The sequence below is a fragment of the Cupressus sempervirens genome, chromosome 8 (genome assembly GCF_028749045.1).
Source record: "Cupressus sempervirens isolate cs-2001-9-10 chromosome 8, ASM2874904v1, whole genome shotgun sequence".
Taxonomy (NCBI): domain Eukaryota; kingdom Viridiplantae; phylum Streptophyta; class Pinopsida; order Cupressales; family Cupressaceae; genus Cupressus; species Cupressus sempervirens.
Window position 1 is genome coordinate 387,976,063 of NC_143125.1, and position 22,580 is coordinate 387,998,642.

At 36.7% G+C, this 22,580-nt stretch overlaps 1 protein-coding gene across 4 annotated transcripts in view; it reads right to left on the reverse strand.

The window, feature by feature from the left end:
• LOC149542919 (golgi-to-ER traffic-like protein) overlaps positions 1-22,580 on the reverse strand; it is a 295,369-nt gene that overhangs the window by 112,547 nt on the left and 160,242 nt on the right. For all 4 annotated transcript variants that reach the window (XR_016355557.1, XM_089797832.1, XM_089797831.1 and 1 more), the window contains one exon: positions 7,457-7,547. Coding sequence is in view for 3 of the 4 variants with exons in the window: in XM_089797832.1 (XP_089653958.1) it covers positions 7,457-7,547 (91 nt within the window). In the remaining variant the exon portion in view is untranslated. The remainder of the gene's footprint in view (positions 1-7,456; positions 7,548-22,580) is intronic.

Consider the following 22,580-nt stretch of genomic DNA (forward strand, 5'->3'; position numbering starts at 1 on the left):
TAATGTGTGCGCACACGCGCGCATGTACCCATACGTACCACAACACCTATAAAAACCAGATTTCACATACCCATCAACCCGTCCCTGAACCCAAACTAATAACTTAGGTTAGTTACTACCAAATTGTTTTTGTAGGGCTTGTTCACACCTTATTAGCCAAGCTTAGTTAGAACATTTAACATTGTTTTCTGATGCCCTAATCTTATGATGTCCTATGTTTCAAGCACGCTAGTCATATTTAGATAGTACAATTTTATCTTAAGTAGATGTTCTTTATAACTTAACTACTCTTAAAAGGATGAATTTAATGAACTACTCTTAAGAAATTAATTTAATTCTTCTGGATAACTAGTTTTGAAATCATGTGACTAGCCTCTTCTTTTCCCACATAAGAGCATAGAGCTAGTGTTTGAGATAACACTATTGATGAGAGTGTAATGTCCCATTTTTAGCATTTATAGCATGATGTTGTTGTTAGCCTATTACCCCACGGTTCCGTGGGCTAACCAGGACTTCAAAGGGGATCCTGAGGTTATTTGGCCTAGTCAAATTTAATTACAGGCCAAACGGAGTTCATTTGTTGGGTTTTTGGAAAGATTTATTTTTTTTAGTAAGCCAATAGGGGGATGCAGTGCCTTCAATTTTCAGTGACAGGATGAGATGCGTTTTGTTGGGCTCTTTCTGATGAGCTATTATATGTGAGATTCCGAGTTTCTTTGGTATATTATTTTAATGTTTGAAATTACAAAGGTAAAGTGACTATTTAAAATTAAATATTATAATGTTTCATAAAGTCACTTTATAAAAAAAAAATCAAGAGTTCCCCTTTTGAGTACATACATGGACTTTGTAAAAGGAAAAAAAGAAGTAATATTAAAACTCATGTATTATCCCACATTGGCAAGACGGAAGCGTGGAGCAAGTGAGGAAGGGATTAAAAGAAAGAGGATAGCCCTCATTTATGCATGGTTGGAAATATCAAAAAAAAATTGAAAAATTTTCTGCAGATTATGTCTCAATAGTTTGAAGGACGAAATCCCTTCAAGCTAGAAATCTTGACGCCATTGAAAGATATGGTCTTGAGATTCAACGTTGTAGCAGTCCGAAAAAGCAGATACGAAAAAACAGCCCGAAAAAGCAGAACCGAAAAAGTAGGCCGAAAAAGCGATCCATAAAAGCAGTCCAAAAAGCGGATCCGAAAAAGCAGTCGAAAAAGCAAATCGGAAAAACAAAGCAGAAGGGGCAGCATTGAAGAAAATTATTACAGCCATCTACAACTAGGTTCTTTTATTAGTATTGTTTTTTAGGGTGTTATAAGTTTCAGCTGTAAGTGTGCATTATACCAGCATTATCATTTTGTAATCCATGTAAATGCCAAAAGTCTTGGCCATATTTCATGAGCATTGTATTTTTCATTGCAATTAAAAAGATAATAGTTGCTAGTGTCATTTAAGCAATTTAATATCATTATTTATCAGCTAGTTAGTTTGCATACCAACTGTTTGTAAAAATGTCAGTTGGCTGTAGGTGTTCATTTCTCGTGCTTAGATCATATATATGCACTGAATATTGTCAAAATTAGTAGCACAATCATGTTAGGTCATTGTGTAGTCCATTGTAGTCTTCTAGCACAAAATTCTCATTGATGCAAATTGAAACAAAAGTCATTTGAAGCTAGCTGAAATACTATATCAGTCATACGTCCCTTGCATGTGAATTGTTTGATGAAATTCCTTGAGCTTTCATCAGCATTTTTTTTGAGGGCAGATTTGAGGAGGGTTATTAACAGTGGTATCAAAGCTATAAGTCCTGCCATCCTGTGGAGGTCTTATAGGGAATTTGGAATAACCAAATAGAGAGAAAAATGTTTGACAAAATGAATGCCGGTCTAGATCAGGGAAAGGAAAGATTCTTACAATTATTAGACACCTTAGCACAGGGACAGCGATCAGCAGAGCAAAGAGCACAGGAACAGAGTCAGAGATTTGAGCTTATGATGTAGATGATGGCTTGTCAAATGGGGTTGAATGCTAATGTGGATAGAGGAAATAATCAGAATGGTAATAATCAGGATGGGGCACATAATGGAGGTGAACAAGTTGGGAACAATTTCGGTCATGCACCCCAGCAAACTAGGACAGTGAGTTCGAGGCCCATGATTTCCACATTTCCTCCTAGAGCTCCAGAGCAGCCCGTACCAAAGACCCAGATCACTAATATACAGGACCAGCTGAAGAGAGATTGGGAAGCCGAAGGTCCAGATTTTACTGCTGCAATCACCTTTGGGGAGTATATAGATGTGTGGATGAAGCATATGCCACGTGGACATGATAGGAACCAGAGCTATGAGCTACAAAAGAAAGTAAGGAAACTTTAGTTACCATATTATGATGGCTCGGAGAAGTCTACAACAAGAGCTTGGGTTCAAAAGCTTGACACGTACTTTCAAATGAACCCTATGCCTGAGGAAGAAGCTATTAAGTATGCAGCAATTCACCTGGATGGGTTAGCACACAAGTGGTGGCATCATGGTATGGTTACTATGGGTCATCCACACATTACCTCATATGTGGAGTTTAAGGAGAGACTGATTGAACGTTTTAATAGGCCTAAGGATCGTACCTTCCCTATGACAGGCAAAAACTTGTATGAGGAATTTAACAAACATACTGATTCGATACAGGGAGACATTAGCACATCTTCAGGTAATGGTTTATCTGCATCATCTTCACAGGTAGAAGGGGTTACAGATGTTGTGCAGGTTGAGCCAGTAATATCAAAAGGTGATATCACAAGTACACCGAATTGTGTGATTGATACAGATAGTGATTCCAGTACAGTTGGGCTGGATGAAGTTACAGCAGTTGAGGATATCGTCATGTTTGAGGATAGTACAGTTGATCAGAAAGTGAGCATTCAGGACTTTGCAGAAAATGAGTATCAGGCACAGTTGGATGCTTCTTCACATGAGATAGAGGCTAGTAGCTCTTTACTTGGTTTGGCAAGCCAGCTAAAGACAAGGGACAAGAATATTGTCACGACTTTATCTCATCATGACAGGATACATGGATTGATTGAGAATCACATTTGGATGATTCAACTGCAGGAGAGACAGAAAGGAGTCACAACAGTTTCTTCTTGTGACAACTTACAACAGCTCAAGGAAGATGCAGTGAAGGAGGAGAAGGAGGTTGACCGACTTTTTCATGAGCTGGAGGATACTCGAAATTCCTTAGTGTATACTCGATTGGCTCTCTAGGATTCTGAGAGACACGTGGACGAGCTTTGTCTTGAGGTGAGTTCAGTTCGGGAGTTAGCGTGTATAGCAGGGACTCAGTTTTCTTTTACAGTCGAGTCACATGATGATGATATGAGTATGTTTAGCATTCACACTCCGAATTCAGAGATTGTAGATAGGTGCGTGAAGTCAGTTGGTATTGTTCACATTACTCAGGTGAGAAGTTTACTTGAATTGCCAACTGGTTTCCGTTCATGGATTAGATGTTGAGATCCTTATCTTAGTACTTGGGATCGTTTGGACCAGAGATATCTATCATTCCTTGGTAGTAGTATCTGTTGCACCATCATGGACTTGATTAGTAGTTTGCCAAGTGTAGTTCTCATCCATGCCAGCAACTTGTTTGATGCTGGAATTAGTTTTTACACACCTGTGTTGGGCATTGTTCATATATCCAGTCGACCATTCTTGTTGGAATGGGTTGATGATCTCTCAAATATGACAGAGTTTACAGAAGAGTCCCAGGATCTGAGTATTACAGATGATAGTTATTCCGAGGTTACTCCTTTGGACAGTGTACCAGGGATAGAGTATAGGAGTTCGACCAGTCGGCACAATCATGTCTCTAGTCAGCTGAGAGTTGGCAAGCGAGACATTTCTATCACTTGTGAGCATTTTGATGCTGCTCGTTAGTTGTTAGCAGTTTATGGATGGGGTTCTCCTACTAGTGATGAGCAGGGAGGCAGTTATCTTTCTTTGACAGAGACCCACCCTTTATGGGAGGCTATCCGGATTTTGAGACAGAATTATATGCAGTTGGTAGCCGACAGAGATTATCTTATGGAGTGGGGCACTACGGCATATGATGCATTATTGGTCAAGGAAGATGAGGTGAGTGAGCTTACTCAGAAGCTCAAGATGACTTCTGAGTTTCTTGAGAGTACACAATTGGCTTTCGAGGAGTCACAATTTCATTTGGCTAAGGTGACCATGGAGTTAGAGCGACTGCAGTCTTTACCAATTTCTATACAGTCACAAGTTGTGGTGTCTGGTGATCCGAGGATGTCCATGGTCGAGATTGTCAGAGACAGTGGAGATGGGGATGCATCCATCCTTGATACTAACATTGGCATATCCGGTTCGTTCTCACTAGAGTCAGGTTCAGTTCACTTGGGTGTTGCAACAGATTGTTGTGGTATGCCTGACATGGTGGTGGCCTCTAGTACTGATGGCACGAAGACTAGAGATGTTGTATCAAAGATCATGTGTGATGTTGGTGAGCCGGCAGTTGGCATGGTTCCTGCTAGTGATACTACTCCCTTCGTGATGTCTTCGGAGGTAGTAGTCAGTTCCAACTTGGTTAGTGATCGATTGTAATTAGTTTCATCTGGGTTGCAGTCTGAGCCACTAACTAAGATTGGCGCATTCTATCGGCATTACACTGTGAGGTATGCTCATCAATTTACCTTCGATGACCATGTTGATGAGATGATGATACAGAGATATACTTTGATTCCTAGTGCTTATCATCAGTTATGGGATGGTTTGATGCCAGAGGATGAGAGTTGTGATGGGCATGACATGGCGATAGGTTCTACGGTTGACAGCTTGATAATACATGACTTAGAGCAGGAGTTTGGGAGTGATGCTTCAGCGGTTGTTGTTATTGATTCTACTCCTTTGGCTATGACATCTCCTGACTTAACTGGTGATCAGTCACAGTGGGTTGTATCACTTGTTCATGGTGAGCTGTTGATTGAGGTTGGTTCTTTTTATCAGCATTATACAGCAGGGTATGTACATCAGTTAGCATTTGATCCTTGTGTTGAGGAGTTGATGGCAAGCAAATTTGGTTTGGGTTCCATTTCTTGCTGTTTATCTTCTGATGTCTTTTCACCATCAGCAGTGCATGGGATTATGGTTATGAGATAGCGGACGGTGATCTGCAAAGTTGTGTTGACTGCAGGAGTTGTCTAGTGTGTGGATTCTCCATACTTGGTGCAGTTTCATTCGAGAGCGTTCACCATTGTTGCAGAGTTGGATTATACATTCCATATAGGCCAGTGGGATGCGTTGATGGTATTTACTGTGTTGGCAGCTTGATTTGCCCACTTTACTTGGGTTCTGATGTTCTAAGAGTTTGTGTCTCGTGGGTTTCTGACTGTGGCAGTTGTGATTTTGGAGTTTGGTTGAGCTGTAATTGTCAATTTGATTATGGATTCCTCTTGGTTAATTTTCAAAGGTTGTTGCAGGAGCCTATGTTGACTGACAGCAGTATAGTTCATGACTAGATTTGGGATTCAGGTAGATTGATTGGGTTTTTGTTCGACCATTGCTTAGGGAAAAGCAATTTTGGTAAGGGCGGACTGTAATGTCCCCTTTTTAGCATTTATAGCATGATGTTGTTGTTAGCCTATTACCCCACGGTCCCGTGGGCTAACCAAGACTTCAAAGGGGATCCTGAGGTTATCTGGCCTAGTCAAATTTAATTACAGGCCAAACGGAGTCCGTTTCTTGGGTTTTCGAAAAGACTTACTATTTTTAGTAAGCCAATAGGGGGATGCAGTGCCTTCAATTTTCAGTGACAGGATGAGATGCATTTTGTTGGGCTCTTTTTGATGAGCTATTATATGTGAGATTCCGAGTTTCTTTGGTATATTATTTTAATATTTGAAGTTACAACGGTAAAGTGACTATTTAAAATTAAATATTATAATGTTTCATAAAGTCACTTTATAAAAAAAAAAATCAATAGTTCCCCTTTTGAGTACATACATGGACTTTGTAAAAGGAAAAAAAGAAGTAATATTAAAACTCATGTATTATCCCACATTGGCAAGACGGAAGCGTGGAGCAAGTGAGAAAGGGATTAAAAGAAAGAGGATAGCCCTCATTTATGCATGGGTGGAAATATCAAAAAAAAATGGGAAATTTTCTGGAGATTATGTCTCAATAGTTTGAAGGACGAAATCCCTTCAAGCTAGAAATCTTGACCCCATTGAAAGATATGGTCTTGAGATTCAACTTGTAGCAGTCCGAAAAAGCAGATACGAAAATGCAGCCTAAAAAAGCAGAACCGAAAATGCAGGCCGAAAAAGCAATCCGTAAAAGCAGTCCAAAAAGCAGATCCGAAAAAGCAGTCGAAAAAGCAAATCGGAAAAGCAAAGCAAAAGGGGCAGCATTGAAGAAAATTATTACAGCCATCTACAACCAGGTTCCTTTATTAGTATTGTTTTTTTAGGGTGTTATAAGTTTCAGCTGTAAGTGTGCATTATACCAGCATTATCATTTTGTAATCCATGTAAATGCCAAAAGTCTTGGCCATATTTCATGAGAATTGTATTTTTCATTGCAATTAAGAAGATAATAGTTGTTGGTGTCATTTAAGCAATTTAATATCATTATTTATTAGCTAGTTAGTTTGCATACCAACTGTTTGTAAAAATGTCAGTTGGCTGTAGGTGTTCATTTCTCGTGCTTAGATCATATATATGCACTGAATATTGTCAAAATTAGTAGCACACTCATGTTAGCTCATTGTGTAGTCCATTGTAGTCTTCTAGCACAAGATTCTCATTAATGCAAATTGAAGAAAATGTCATTTGAAGCTAGCTGAAATACTATATCAGTCATACGTCCCTTGCATGTGAATTGTTTGATGAAATTCCTTGAGCTTTCATCAGCATTTTTTTTGAGGGCAGATTTGAGGAGGGTTATTACAGAGAGTTATTGAATCACTATAATGGCAAGCTATATTTTTTATTATTCATCTCCTTGTAGAAGGTTTTTTCGCTTTGTAGGATCCTTGGCTCCTATGAATCCTTTAATGAATTTTTGCATTCTCCATACCAAATAAAAGTAATTTACCGAACCGAAACTATGCAATAACACCATTCCTCAGCTATATCATTTAGTGCTCAGTTTATTTGTCATGGTATGTGATTACAACAAATGACATGCAATTTTCTCCCAGTCAAGTCTGATACATAACAGCGTCAAAAATGAGGTTTCTTGCACTTTGTGGCAAAAATGTTACTAAATGCTAGCATGATGATGTCACATAAATGCCATCCCATTAGGATGTTAAAGCGCACAAGGTTAAAGCTTCTTTGACCTCTTTTAAAGCAGTATACTATTGATGCCTAAGTTCACTTTAAGAGATTATTAGTCTAATTGTACTATCCATAATCATACAAAGTAGGTTATATTTAGGCTTACCAGCTCTGGAGACTGTGAGTATATATATTGAGCTAGCATATCATATAATTCTGCTGCTCCCTTACTTGGTCCTCCATATGCAGCAGACCACCTACATAATCAAAGAAGAGATCATTCAGCAGTGGTGATATTTATCTGCTTCATAGCAATCCAGAAGGCTTGGCATTAATCTGCAGCGTAATGTAACAAATTCTCTATTGTTGACATCGGGAGGAAAGATTGTAAAAATTCTAGGATATCATGGACACATTTAGATAACCAACCATGTGGCTTCAGTAAAGTATGTGTATTATACTAACGAAATTCCCATGTTTCTAGTATACATGCCATACAAGAATGTACACTTCACATAATTTAATTGCAAAATCAGATAATATATGTTCGAAAATTTGAAGTAATTTTCCCAATATTCTTAGTTATCATACAAGGAGACAATATAGAAAGGCATATATGATAAAGAAGATAATGAGATTTGGACATCGATAAGTTTAATGGTACAATTCAACTTATGAATAACTCTTTGTGTGAGGTGGAATCTCTTAGGACACATAATAACCCTCCTCTCAAACTACATACTACATCTCCTCAAGAACCATGTAATGAAATTGAAAACAAAGCTTGCAATCCCAATGCATTTTCCAACAATAAAACTCTGAGTTTTGTTCATAGTGACAAGAAAATTTTGAGTAGTGTCATCATTAGTCTGTAATGTCCCCTTCTAGGGGCATTAGAACTCGATTAGATAATTAAGTTCTCAAATTTAGTGACAACTTAATTTAATTATTTAATAAAGTATTAAAATGGCCTTAATGGAGCTTAGTAAAATTTATTAAAGTCGTTTTAATATAAAGAGAAGGATGTGAGAGAGAGAGAGAGAGAGAGAGAGAGAGAAGAATACTAGGAGTTAGGCAAAGGGAAAACAAAGAGTCATGGGGATGTGCTATAAGAGAACATTGAGAGGTTCATTCTCATCATGCTTGGTTTATTGTTTTCTCTTGGAGATTTTACGAAGCTTCTCGCTTTCAGTTTTTGAGACCTGAGGATAGAAATCTTTAGGTCTTCTTGGTGGTTCTAAAGGAAGGAAACCCAATCCATTTCTTTGGTGGATTTACAACAGAGATCGCAGCTGGGCAAATTTTTGAAGCCTTCATCTAAGACAAACTTTGAATAATAGAGGTATTTGATATCTATTTGGAAAACACGGATATAATGATTTATCAATTTTGATGCCAGCATTCATATTTAATTTTATATCTATTTTAGTCTTGATATCATATGATTTTCAGTCTAACCTGTTAGATAAATAGAAATTAGTTTGCATGCAAATTGTTTGTTGAAATACCCATGGAACATTTGGTAAAGTCTGGAACAAATATCCATAGTGGGATATTTCAGTGGTATCAAAGCCATGTATCCTGCCAGCCTGTGAAATTTTATGAGTAACAGAGAAATGGAGCTTGGTCGCCTGGCTGGGTTTTGGGGCAACTACATAGAAATATAGAGATTAGATTTTATGAAGACTAACATTGAAATAACTATTCATTGTTTGATGAGGTTTTGGGCAAATTTATTGTGTGCATATGAATAAAATTAATGTTTGGTGTTCGAAGGCTGTAAGGTATAAAGAAAGGAAATACTTGTAACTGGATGGGTCATATTATTTGGCGTATAGCATGTAAGTGGCAAATGTTAATGTTTATGCCTGGTGAAAATATTCTCCGCCAGATTATATCAACATTTGAGCATCATTATTGAATACCCAAGATTATTCAAAAGAGCATTTGGGCAACCATATTTATTTTAAGTAAAGCCCTCTAAAATGTTTTGAATTTTGGACTAAAATAATGCTCTGTTGAAAAATAATAATAATAATTGAAGACTAAAAATAAAAGCAGATGATATATCTATTATTGGGGCAATTAAATTATGTTAAAATCTAGCCGTGAATATATTGCAGGAGGTTTCATTGAATAATTAGCATTGGAATATAAAAACTTGAGTTGAGCCATGAATTGATCATCATGGTTACTACATGAATATGTTTTCTTCTAAGGAAGTAAGCAGGGTTGTAAGGTCATATTGATTCCAGTTGTCCTAACATTAGTTGAGTGGCTATGTTGGTATTTGAAAGAAGTCATAATGCCATTAGGCGTACCTAACCAGCTTGTGTTAACAAAGGTGACCCAATTAGTATTAAGCAAATTTTCTGCACTACAGCAGAGAAGACCGAAATAGAACAGCGTCATCAACATATTGGGTGCATTTTAAGGGAACAGTACTGAAGCCAAGTTGAACCTTCCATTGTGTCATGAATAATCTCAACTTGGCACAGAGCCATCCAGAGGAGTTGCATGGGTATTGGCTATCTTTCCATGTATATTGCAATAATGAGCTGAACGTGCATCTATATCGAGAACTTTCCTAGTGCAGCAGTATGTGTCACATTGTGTTCAGCCTTGGACGGAAGTATTGGCAATGAATGCCACTCTGATTTGAATTCAGGTTTAGAGATGGAAATATCATATACAAAGGTTGAACGGGTATGTGGCTGGTGGAAAGTCATTTATTACCTTATACATTGTTTGAATGCTAATAATGGGAATGCATAAAGATGTTGTGTTGCCAAAAGGTTATTTAGTATGGTTCTATAAAATCAGGTTGTTGGGAATCATTGATGAGAATTTCCTTAGAGACATTGTTCCGAGTTGTGTATTCCAGTAGGAGTTTACAAGAAATGGTACCTATACTATAAATTAGAGTCTACAGATGCTATAACTGGTTGATCATTCAAAGAATACAACTCAGACCTTCCCAGCTAACAATGATTTTGACCACACTAAGACAAATAACTTCCAAGAAATGGGTTCAAATTGGCATCACGAAGATCACCAAGATGAAATCAATAGTTCACCAATGATTGAAGGAAATATCATCCTCAGAAGGTATCTGTGAACAACTTCAGATTTTAAAATCGAATTTTCTATTGATATGTTCTGCAGTTGTTATTTCAAATAAAAATACAAGATGTTACTGGTCGGTTGTCAATGTAACACAAATTTAGCTATATTCAAGTTCTTGAATACCTACATGCCAAATTAAATTAACGCGTAGTTATGCAAAGTAAAAAATGTGTCGATGACAATCTGGCATATTGAGCTTTCTGCATATGTTACTTTTGTGACTTTGAACTAAGAATTCAAACACATCTGCAAACTGTTTAGATGTTTGACATTGTATTTGAAAGGGAAGTGAAAAGGTTCTTTGCTGAAATTGTAGAGTATATTGCTTGGAATTTTGTATAAAACAACTGTTTTATAAAATGTCTAAAAACTCAAAAAAGAGTGCAAAAAAAAAAATTATATTAGAGCAAGGAAGCTTATTACAGTTATTAATGTTCAGAGTAGTGATTTTATCTCAAAAGAATTCAACAATATACTCAATCGTGATAAGCTAAGGGACTTGCAGAAAAAAAAAGTAAGTAGGGAATTGGCTCTATATAACTGGATTACAATTGGAGTCCATAAACTTTATTGATGTTGGCCTCTCTAAGTTGGAGGAATTAGACTCATATTTGTCCAAAGTAGAGCAAGCAGATTGCAGGCTTCTGAACTCAGCTAAACAGCCCTCAATGCTCACTTTGGTCCAACTAAATTTTATGGCATGTCCGTATGAAGGAGTGAGACCTGAAGTTAATTCTTGTAACAAGATCATACGAATAACATTTCATGTAGCATCATTTAATGATGACATGCAGAAGGTCCTACAAATTGTTGCAGCTAGCCTACATGGGTCATATGATGTCAAAGCCCCTACTTAAAGTAATAGGGCTAACTAAAATTTTAGAAGTTATGAAAAGAACCAAATCATTTATCATTATGTTGGATTTTCGATGCGATAAATTGATTTATCAAATGTTTCAATGCTTCTTAACTATAATAAGGAAGCATCATCTAGACAATCCGAGGGCTTGTATGCAAACCATTAAGTCCTTACTCTGAGATAAGGATGAGATAATCAGACTTGTTGGCCATTTGGAGAAAGGAGCACAATATCTCACCTATGGCTTGTGAGTTCTCAAAATGGGTGAATGAGCAGAAGATTGAAAAGTTCAAGAAACAAATGACTGAAAATAAAATTATTTCAATGGGCTTACAGGTTGCAGGGCCTCCCAAAAAAAGTAAGAACCAAATGAGAAGGGACCTGATTTGTTTCACATGTCAAGAGACTCAGTCACCTGATCACAATTGTGGGGTTAATATGGAAGATAAGTTAGCCAAAAAAATGTTTAATAGACCAGTGTGAAGAAGATAGGAATTTCACGGTTGTGTTCCAACATAGTAACAAGTGTGTTTGCAAGAAGATGGATTCAGCTGTTCTTGTAGGTAAGGATTCTATGAATCTCTATAGTGGTGACCTGGATGCTGTGATTGACAAACATTTTGACTAGAATTGTCTTACTCAAGGAGAGAGCATGTCGGATATCAATGAAGTAAATAAATCTTCATATGGCGAGAAATTGCTTGAAAATGGTGGCAAAGCAGCAACCTTGGCTTTGCACGCAGATTTTGAGGCCTATGATGGCATTGACAACACCCTTGAAAGGCATGATGAATCATGTGTACTTTATAGCAAGCTTTATAGCAATAGTTCACTTTTTCATGAGAGGGTTTTGGAAAACAAAACAAATAACTTTGAAAGTCCCATATTTAGTGAGAAGGTTCATGTCATTGAGGATGGCCATTTGGAAAATTTTGAAATGGATAAGATCAACATACTGTTAAAAGGTCTACCTTGTGAATCTAAATTGTTGCAGCTCAAGGTAATTTATCTATCGACCAAGGGGTTGTCCCGACTTGTGAATCCAACATACACCAAGGATTTGACACTCGAGGGGCTGATTTGAAGCACCAATCAGAAATTCAATTAAAGATGATGGTCCTGAGAAATATACTTTGAAGTATCAACTAAACGTCCCAAGTGACATGATTGTTGCAACCATAGTACATTATGATGGCACTCAGAAGATAATTGAAGACCTCTACTGGAAAAGCTCAAATTGAAAGGAGACAAAAGGGCATGGATTGTAATTTCTATTTTGCAGACTTTCAGCTGATCAAAGTGCCTTTGGAATAAATAAAAATCTGATTATTTGTGTTTACTTTGAGTCATGGATAATCACTTAAACATTATTGAAGCGTGTGCTGATAAACTGAAGCTAAAGAAGGATTAGGTCAATAAGCTCATCATGAAGCTTAACGATACATACAAGATACTAGAGAACGCACAAATGGTTCTTCAAGGAGAAAAAAGTAGATTGTTGTTGCTAATCTTATGGGGAGAAGGAAAACTAGGAAGGACAGAGTTTCTTAAGGAAATGACTAAGGAACTTGACAGCATATAACAAACTTATGATTCGGTAATTATCCAAAAAATTCAAACAATAAATTTTTTGACCAGCCAAAGCCTGATTATGAGTTCGGAATAAAGGATGATATTCAGTTGGTTGACAATTCTTTGTTCAAGGTAAATGCTGATTGGACATTTGATAGTCCACTCTTTGAATTGGACAAGGAGGTCTTTTCTAACTCTTGTGATGGGAATGGAATTGATTGGAGGATTTGGGACCCCAGTACAATTTCTAGTGATGAGTTTTGGTCACATGATTGGGATAGTGGACCAATTTCTTGAGTTAGTAGTGCTGCCTAGTTTCCGATCAGCTTACACATTTGTTTAGCTTCTAATCTACAAATGAGTTACTTGTGGGATAGATCACTTTAGGAAAAGACTTGGTATGGCTGAATTATTAAACATTTTTATTCTTTAATATATTAATAAAATAATTTTTGTCACGCTATTGATTGTTATGGGCTTCACCATTTGTATTCATTATCTAGGAGGTGACGATCTCTAAGATAATGAACACTTGTATAAAAGACATTATGAGAGATGAGGATCTCTTAGATAATGTGTTGAACAGTAGAGAACTACTGTTAGATCTAGATGAGTTTAAGATCATATTGTGATGTAGACATTTCTATGTCTATGAGTCACAATTTGGATAAATGAAGAATTTAATTATTCTCCAGAGTTTATCCTTTGTTCTGGTAGATCTTAACTTAAGATCATGTTGTGCTATAGGAAAGCCAGTTCCTATGAGTCACAACTTGGATAAACGAAGAATTTAAACTATTCTTTGGATTTTATCTTGTATATTGTATGCTTTGCAATACAGTTATCATTAGTGTTAGTGATAATCCATATTACAAGTTTGGTAATATAATTATCATGTGTATCATGATACTACATGCATGGAAGAATCAGATAGATATAGAGTACAATTCTATGCTTAATCTATGTTGCTAGATATGTTTCTCTCATTTATATTATCAAGTTAAGAGGGAGTGTTAAATCCTTATAACTTGATAATAGCAATGTTCTGATATTCTTGATCAGTCTGATCCGATATGCATAAATGGTTCTTTGTGTTTGCCTTTTGATTAACACTTCTCCAAGCATCATGATCAGCGACTTATGAGGTATACTTGTTTGCCTCTTAACAAACTATTGTAGTTGATTTTTGTTAACTATTAGTTAACTGTTTAAAGCCGCCAATTTGTTATGACGAAGAGATTAATTCATGGAGGGCCGACCTACAAGGGATATGTCTTTTGGAAAGACAAGACCCTTGGGTTATATATAAATAGGAAAATGTTTGTGGATAGAAGACACAATTATTACCAAAGTATGTTCTTCTAGCAATCTGCTCCAAAGGATTTATATCAGAGATAAAAATATAATTTCCAGAATTCATTTCAGATTTCCTGAAGAATAACATTTAGACAAGACTTGCAGGAGATCGATTTTCAGCAAGACCTAAATCATTATTTCAGTATTGGTTATCAGAATTTGTAGAAACTTTACAAAATCATTACTTGCAGAATCCGCCATCATAAAGATCACATCTTTTGACTTAGTAGTTATCATTCTCAATTGCCCTTTTTCAGCAAGTCACAACCTTCCATTTCTGATTTGACCTTCGATTAACACAAACCAAACAGATTCTTTTTAAATCATGTTTTAACTAGAACCTTCTCTGTGTTAATCTTTATCAGGCTGCTAAGCTCTGCAGTGTTTATGAATTGATCTTCTATATAATTGCTGAATTGTCTTTTGAATAAACAAACCAATCATTGCATTGCCTTGTCTTATTTAACATTCGCTTGATGAGATAGCATACCATTTAACTTGCCTAAGTCGATTGAGCATTCAAGTCTTTAATATACTTCAAATTCGATTTTCTTTAGAATATTTTCATTGTTAATTTGTTCATGAGTGCTTGCAAATTATTATATTCTGATAAAATCATGGCCACCACAGTATGTAAATAAATGTCTCATTAAGCCTTAGTTAATGTTCTAGCATAAAGTCACTTTTTCTCTAAAATAGTAATTGTTCTTCTAGTGTTCCGTTTAAACAAAACATTCTCAATTCTTTGCCTTTGCTGTTTTTAATTGTTATTTCAATCGGAATCAATGTCTTTAATCTCACCAAGTATATCAAACTTAATTGTCGCAATGATAGCAAAGGATAGCTAACATCATTTTTTTCTGAATAACATCATTGCTTATACCAATTAGCTGGAGCAATTCCATAAAAGTATATGTTTCAATTGCATGCCTAGAAGAGATTCTATTAAATTGTGGGCTTTTATTTCTCAATTAATCAATGCCCCATAAACTCGATGAACAACTGAAATGTAAGCTTTATTCCTTTTAGAAGATACTTTGATGTCCTTGGCAGATCTTTTGCCATTCCTCAAAGCAACCTATCCAATATGTCTACATTAATTTCAAATGCCAACTCTTCTCTTCTTTCTTGTCTCTGTGACTTGTTCCACAATTTATTCGTCGTTGGCCTTAAAAAGATATACATCGTTTTTCCTTTGCCATTCATGATACTATAACAATCTTGTCTATGCTTATTTGACAGTACTAACAAAAGAAAATATCTTTGATATCAATGACAATATTTCCATCAGCAACAACTGGGATCATCCTTTTGAATTCTCGAGGAATTATGTCAAAGTTTTGTTTTAAATGGTTGAATCAAGTCCTTCCATTAGTCAAGAATAAGGCTAACCAAGACCTCTATTTCGGTTAGAAGATATACAAGGACACTCACTAAGATTTCAAAAGAGGCAATTACAATTTGGGCATCAATTAAAGTTGGAATAGAGTGCATGTGTTATTTTTTCCTCAAACACCAATGTTTATGCTTAGAGCACAAAATCAAACCCTCAACATGCAAACGCATATTAAAAATAAACATGTATTTGAGTTGGAAGTGCAAATCGTCCTCTAGAGGAGTGATGTGTAATGCCTAGAATGTATAAAGTACTTTCCATGCAAATCAGACTCTAGAAGAGTAATCGAATATTTAAAATGACTTGTTTTAGTGCAAATCACACTCTACGAGGCCATTTACATGTAACATCTAGGCTGGAAATGTGTCTTAACATGCAAATCGGACTCTAGAAAGGTCATTGCATGTTTTCAAAATTTAGCAATTACATATTTGGAGTCTTTTGGTGCAAATCGCACTCTACAAGTGCAATTATATCTAATGTTTTTTCATGTGAAAGGAAGATTTCATGTAAATTAGACTATTGGAAGCCGTATACATATTTAAAATGACTTGCTTTTTCATTTTCCTTAGTCAATCTTTCTCTTCAAGTGCAAAATCGCACTCTTTTTTGACTTCAAGTGCATACCGCATTCTCCAAGTGCATTTGCATGTGCTGGAAATAAACTTTGACTTTACTTGCATTTGAGTTTGCAGGGAAAAATCTTACTCTCTAGATGCATTTGCATGTTTTAGTCATTTGCATTTGCATGCAAGAGGTAAATCTCTTTCTCTAGTTGCAATTGCATGTGACACATTTCAAAAAAAGCCATGTTATTGAGTTGCACACCTAAAATTGGTCAAATAGAATATATACACTATATAGTTTACATAGTATGCATAAATATTTATTTAAAAGCAACATTTTACTTGGATGTTCTAAATAAAACATTGAAGTAAATTTGAACATTAAATTAGACTATATAGTGCACTATAGTCACTTAAGTGAAGAATAGAAAAGCAACTCAAGATGAAAATATAAAATAAAGTGCAGCATAGGCACTTAAATCACTTAATTGATAGATAAAAAGGGATAAAGTATCTTAAAAACATAAGATAAAGTCATTTTTAGATGTATTGTTTAAGATGTGAAACTCAACATTAAACTATGACATCCATATTTTAAATATGCGATTGTGCCTAGAGAGTCTACTTTTTGAGCACTTAAATGGTCATATCTTTTGACTACTAAGTCCGATTAAGCCCTAAGATATATCAAATCGAAGGGAAAACCGAAAGCAAGAGATTGAACAAAACAAAACGATTAAAACAAACTAAACAAACACTTAAAGCACAAATAAGGACTTTGAAGGCTTCAAAAATCAAGCATAGGCTTAATAAAATGAAAAACTAAAAGAACTTGACAAAATCCTTCAGCCAAAGGATTCACTACGCGAATTGGGAATGACTAGTTGATCAATCTTCACCAAAAAAGTAGTGAAATATCTCAAAGATATGGGAAACTTAGTTGAGAAAGTTTCATAATGTTACCTCCATTTCATGATGACAAAATGGAGGACAACAATTTGGAATCTCAAAATAATTTAAAAACAAAATTATGTAACATCATACAATTTACGATGAATATTGTAAAGAGTTTAAGAATAACAAAATAGCTTACTCTAAAGTGTTCTTAAAGCAGTAGAATATTCTATTTCTTGAAAGTTTTGAGAAGATCATCCTATTATTGAACAACATCATATCCTAAAAAGATGGTGACACTGACCCTGGGAATTGTGTATGGACTTGAAAATTTGAGAATTTTTGTGGAAAAATATTTACAAGGAGATACCAACCTTGGGAACTGGGTATCAAATTGACAATTAAGAATTGTTGATGCTTCGACATTAACAGAAATTACAGAAGACATTTTACCTTCAAAAATTTGATAGAGGAGCTAAATAGAAACCCGGTTCTTAAGTGATGTAGATTCGCGACATAGACTGTTAGAAAGTAGAGTCCACCAAAATAACTGAGAAGGGGGGAAGGTGAATCAATTATCAGATCAATATTACTTTTATCAACCTTATAAACATGTGATCAATATAAACAGCAACCATAAGAAGATAAAAATACACAATAACACCAGATATGTTAACTAGGGAATCCCTTAATCAAAGGGAAAACCCCAATGGGGATGGTACCCACAAAATGATGTACTAATAAATAAGTTCCTAGTAAGAGGATGGACTTTGTTAGGAACCACTGAAATACATTCAATCCTTATAAGGAGATTTCAACCCTGTTAGGAGTTGTAGAAAGGACCCATTGTCCAAACAACTTCAAGGGCAAGACCACCAATCTCACTGTCCAATAGGCCTTTGTATTGTTTATTTTGGACTAATAGAAATGCAACTTATCTCAACAACTCAACACATGCTCTGTCCTCTTACTGTGCCTATTTTGCACCAAACACTTCTTCAGACCTCAATCCAAGAAATGGGCTGCTACACAACACAATAAGAGCCTCAACTCTTTTTTTCACCCAAAAGCAATTTAGGCTCCAACCTTAAGAAAAAAAGGTTGCAACCTCCTGAAGGCTCCAACCGAAAAATAATCAAAGAATAAGGGCCAAAACTTACAACAAGACAAGATTTATTTTAGAGTTTGTTAAAACACATAGTATACAAGCAAAACTTCTCCTTTTACAAACCAAGCAACTCTATTACAATGCCATGAATCTTCACCCTTTTGTAATGTCCCCAATTTTTAATAAAATACTTTTAATAATTAATGGTCTCAAACTTTAAACAAAATTATTTGGACCTTTAATTATTTAATAAATTAATAAGTTTATTTGGGGTCCCAATTGAGTTTTGTATATCTCGGGCCCATCTTTAATTTTTCGTAGGTCTTGTTGTCGACTCTCTTTGTAAACCCTTGGGAGTCCCTCCTAAGGGTTTTTAATTACGACGTGTAGGTAGTAATTGATATTTGATTTGGATTATTTCTTTACACTACAAATTCCTATTGGAATTTTGTATTGTTCGTCATTCGAAAGTAGAAGATCTTCCCTACTTGGCTATTCCAGCTTTAGGGAGATTCAACCCTTACCCTCTTCTGTCTTGTATTACTTTGCTTCAAATCTGGCACCATCTAGAGTGCCATCTTTGTTGCAAATATAATATTTTGGGTTTTGGCAATAAATTGTTACATCTGTGTGTTCGCGTACGCTTCTATATCTGACTATTATTTGGTGCATTCAATGAATTATATCTCCCCCTCGGCATCTCCAGCTCACTCTCTTTGACACATTCCTCAAGTAGTACCATGGTATCAGAACTTTCCCTCCAGCACCTTCCCTCGACTATGTTTCCTCAGGAACTTTCCCTCGAGCACTTTACCTTGGGTATTTCCCTCAGGCACTTTCCCTCAACTTCTCCAGCTCACTCCCTTTACACATTCCTTAAGCAGTACCATAGCATCAAAAGTTTCCCTCAGGCACTATCCCTTGGGTACAAACCCTCTAGTACTTTCCCTCGGGACTTTCCCTCAAGCACTCTCCCTCAAGAGTTTCCATCAGGTGTTTCCCTCGAGTACGTTCCCTTAGAAACTTTCCCTCAAGACTTTCCCTCGAGTATGTTCCCTCAGGACTTTCCCTCAAGAACTTTTCTAATGGCACTTTTTGTCAAGTGTTCTCCCTCAGGTACTTTCCCTTGGGCACAGTTCCCCTGGGTCGAAATTCCCTTCCGATCAAGATCCACTTTAGACTAGGATTGCCCTCAGACGAAGATTGCTAATGACCAAGATCATCTTGGGAAAATTACAATGGTATCAGAGGTGGTGATCTTGCCAATCTGCTGGAATGATTGAGAGGTTTTAGAATTTGGATCACATTATAACACCCAACAGCAATGGAGAGTGGTGGTTAGAGGCACTACAAAAGATTGGCAAAGAGCTTAGTGAGGGTGTTGTTCTTCCATTAGATATATTGGAAGTATTTTTGTGTAAGGTGGACCAATTACCTTCAAGATGTATACATAGGATACTTTCTCTGATTCAAGATGCCTTAAGTCAACCCAAGCTTTTGAGACACCATGACAAGGAAATAAGGTTGGGAGTTGCAACATGTCTCAATGAGGTCCTCAGAATTTCAGCTCCTAGAGCACCGTTTGATGATAAAATCATGATAGAGATATTGCATTTGAATGTTGACAACTTTCAAAGCCTTGATGACTTCAATGGTGATCCATTTGGTAAGAGATTTACAATATTAAAGAATTGCACAAATGTACAAGTAGGTAACCTCCTCTTAGATATAGAGTTGCAAGACTTGATCCATGATACGTTTCATCACTTCTTAGTAACAATCAAGAGAATCATGATACTAGGGTTTCAGTTGCTATGGAGAAACTTATAATTTTGTTCACTGAAGAGATGGATAAAATATCCAACCAATCATATCTATGTTATGGGTTGTTCGTAATCTAAAATGTGTCCATTCTATGGCAGCATGTGGATTGGTCAGTAATGTTTTTGAGCATTGTGAAGGAAAACTAATATCTCATTTGCACAAGTGGAAGAAAATGGATGGCAACAGCAAGGGTGATGCATTACATAAGGAGAGTGAAGGCATTACTACAAGGCTGCTCCAAGAGGATTTTCTCAGCCTTTCTACTACATGGGGAGCACACCGAAAAAATGAAGAGGTTGCTTGCATGGATCTTGTGAAGAGAACATGGACGAATCAAGTAGTGCCATCACCGAAGTTGTGCCTGAGGTTGTCCTCGTCACCGAGGTTGTGCCCATCATTAAGGTTGTACCTGTTGTCGAGGCACTATCAAGCACGGAGGTTTGTCAAACATCTAGGTTGTGTTTGTTGTTGAGGCTATGTGTTTGTCATCGAAGCTATGTCCATTGCCGTGGTCATGTCCATCATCAAGGTTGTAAGTTTGTCATCATTAATAAGTTTGTTGTCGTCATTGTGTACATGTTTGTCACACATTGTGTCTATTGTTGTGTATATCACTGAGTCCATGTTTGTCGCCATCATTGTGTCTATGACCATTGCCAAGTCTGTGTCTGTCATTGAGTTTCTGTCTATCACTGTAGTTATATTTGTCAACATGTCTGTCAACGAATCTGTGTGTATCATTGTCATTGCGTCTATTGTCATCATTGTGTCTGTGCCGAGTGTATCCATCACTGTCGTTGTGTCCATCATTATTGTCAAGTCTATGTTTGTCGCCGTCAAGTCTAAATCTGTCACCGTCATTGTATCCATTGTCGTTGACGTCGATGTCTGTCATCATCATTGTAGTCGTAGTTGTCTTTGTCGTCATCATGGTTGGCTCTGTCACCATTGTGTGTCTGTCATTGTGGCTACGTCAATCGCAATGGCTACTTCTATCGCCATGTACGTCATTGAGGAGATGTTCATTGTCAAAGCTCTGTTCATTGTTGAAGTTTTGTGTATCGTGAGGCTCTATTGAAAGTTGATTTTGTGTTTGTCGTCGAGGTTTTGTCTACCACAAAGGTACTCTCTGTTGAGACTCTCTCTACTGAGGTACTCATGGTCGGGATTCCCTTTATCAATTTACTATTAATTGAGGTTCCCTTCACTGAGATGCTCTTCGTTGAGGCTTGCTTCGTCGAGGCACCTTTTGCTGCTCCTATTGCCGAGGTACTTATGGTCAAAGACTCCTTCCCTAGCATACTCTCTACCGAGGCTCCCTTTGTCAAGCCACATTGGCTAATTGGTCATATGACCTACCTGCTATATTGTTTGCATACCATTACCAAGCCTCTCTCCATTGAGGCTCCCTTCAATGAGATACTCACGATCGCAACTCCTTTTTACGTCCTACTCACAATCGAAGCTCCCTTCGCTGATGTACTCTTTACAGAGGCTTTGTCCGTTACGAATATTCTACAAGGTTTGTCCAAAGAGCATTTGCTAATCAAGAATATAATAGGAGTCACTTTGGTCGTGTTAGTGACTCAGTTTGTGTCAGCATCAACATCTGTGCCTATTACCATACCCAAAGAGATTTTTGAACATGATGACGTGAAGGATTTCATCGATTGGCATCATTGGCATAGCAGTCAAGGGTACAAAAATGTTTATATCAAAGTGGAGCACGGAAACTTGGGTGACTGTGTTACAACAGGGATTTGATGTCAACTTACATGCTCTATCTATGCATTTGATCTAGGATTCGAGAACTAATGGTGTGGATGAGATAGTGAATTGCTTGAGGACAAGCAATCTTTAGGCGCGAGGAATTGTAATGTCCCCAATTTTTGATAAACTGCTTTTAATAAGTAATGTCCCCAATCATTAAATAATATTATTTGGACCTCTAATTATTTCATAAATTAATATGTTTATTTGGGATTCCGATTGATTGTTGTATATATCGGGCACATCTTTATTTTTCTATTGGTGTTGTCGTCGGCACTCTTTGCAAACCCTCGAGAGTCCCTCTGAAGGGTATTTAAGTGTGGCGTGTAGGTAGTGATTGATATGTGATTTGGATTATATCTTTGTACAGCAAATTCCTGTTAGAATTGAGTATTGTTTGTCATTTCGGAAGTGGAAGATCTTCCCTACTTGGCTATTCCAGTTTCGGTGCGATTCAACCCTCACCCTATTCTGTCTTGTATTACTTTGCTTTGAATCTGACACATCTGGAACACCATCTTTGTTTTGCAAATATTATATTTTGGGCTTCGGCAATCAATTATTACATCTCTATTTTGGCGTACACTTTTGTGTCCAACTATTATTTGGTTCATTCACTAAATTATATCTTCCCCTCGGCATCTCCAACTCACTCCCTTCGGCACAATCCTCAAACAATGCCATGGCATCAAAACTTTCACTCAAGAACCTTCCCTCCAGTAGTTTCCCTCAGGACATTCCCTTGGGAACCTTCCCCCAAGCAATTTCCCTCTAGTGTTTCCCTCGGGCACTTTCCCTCGACATCTCTAGCTCACTCCC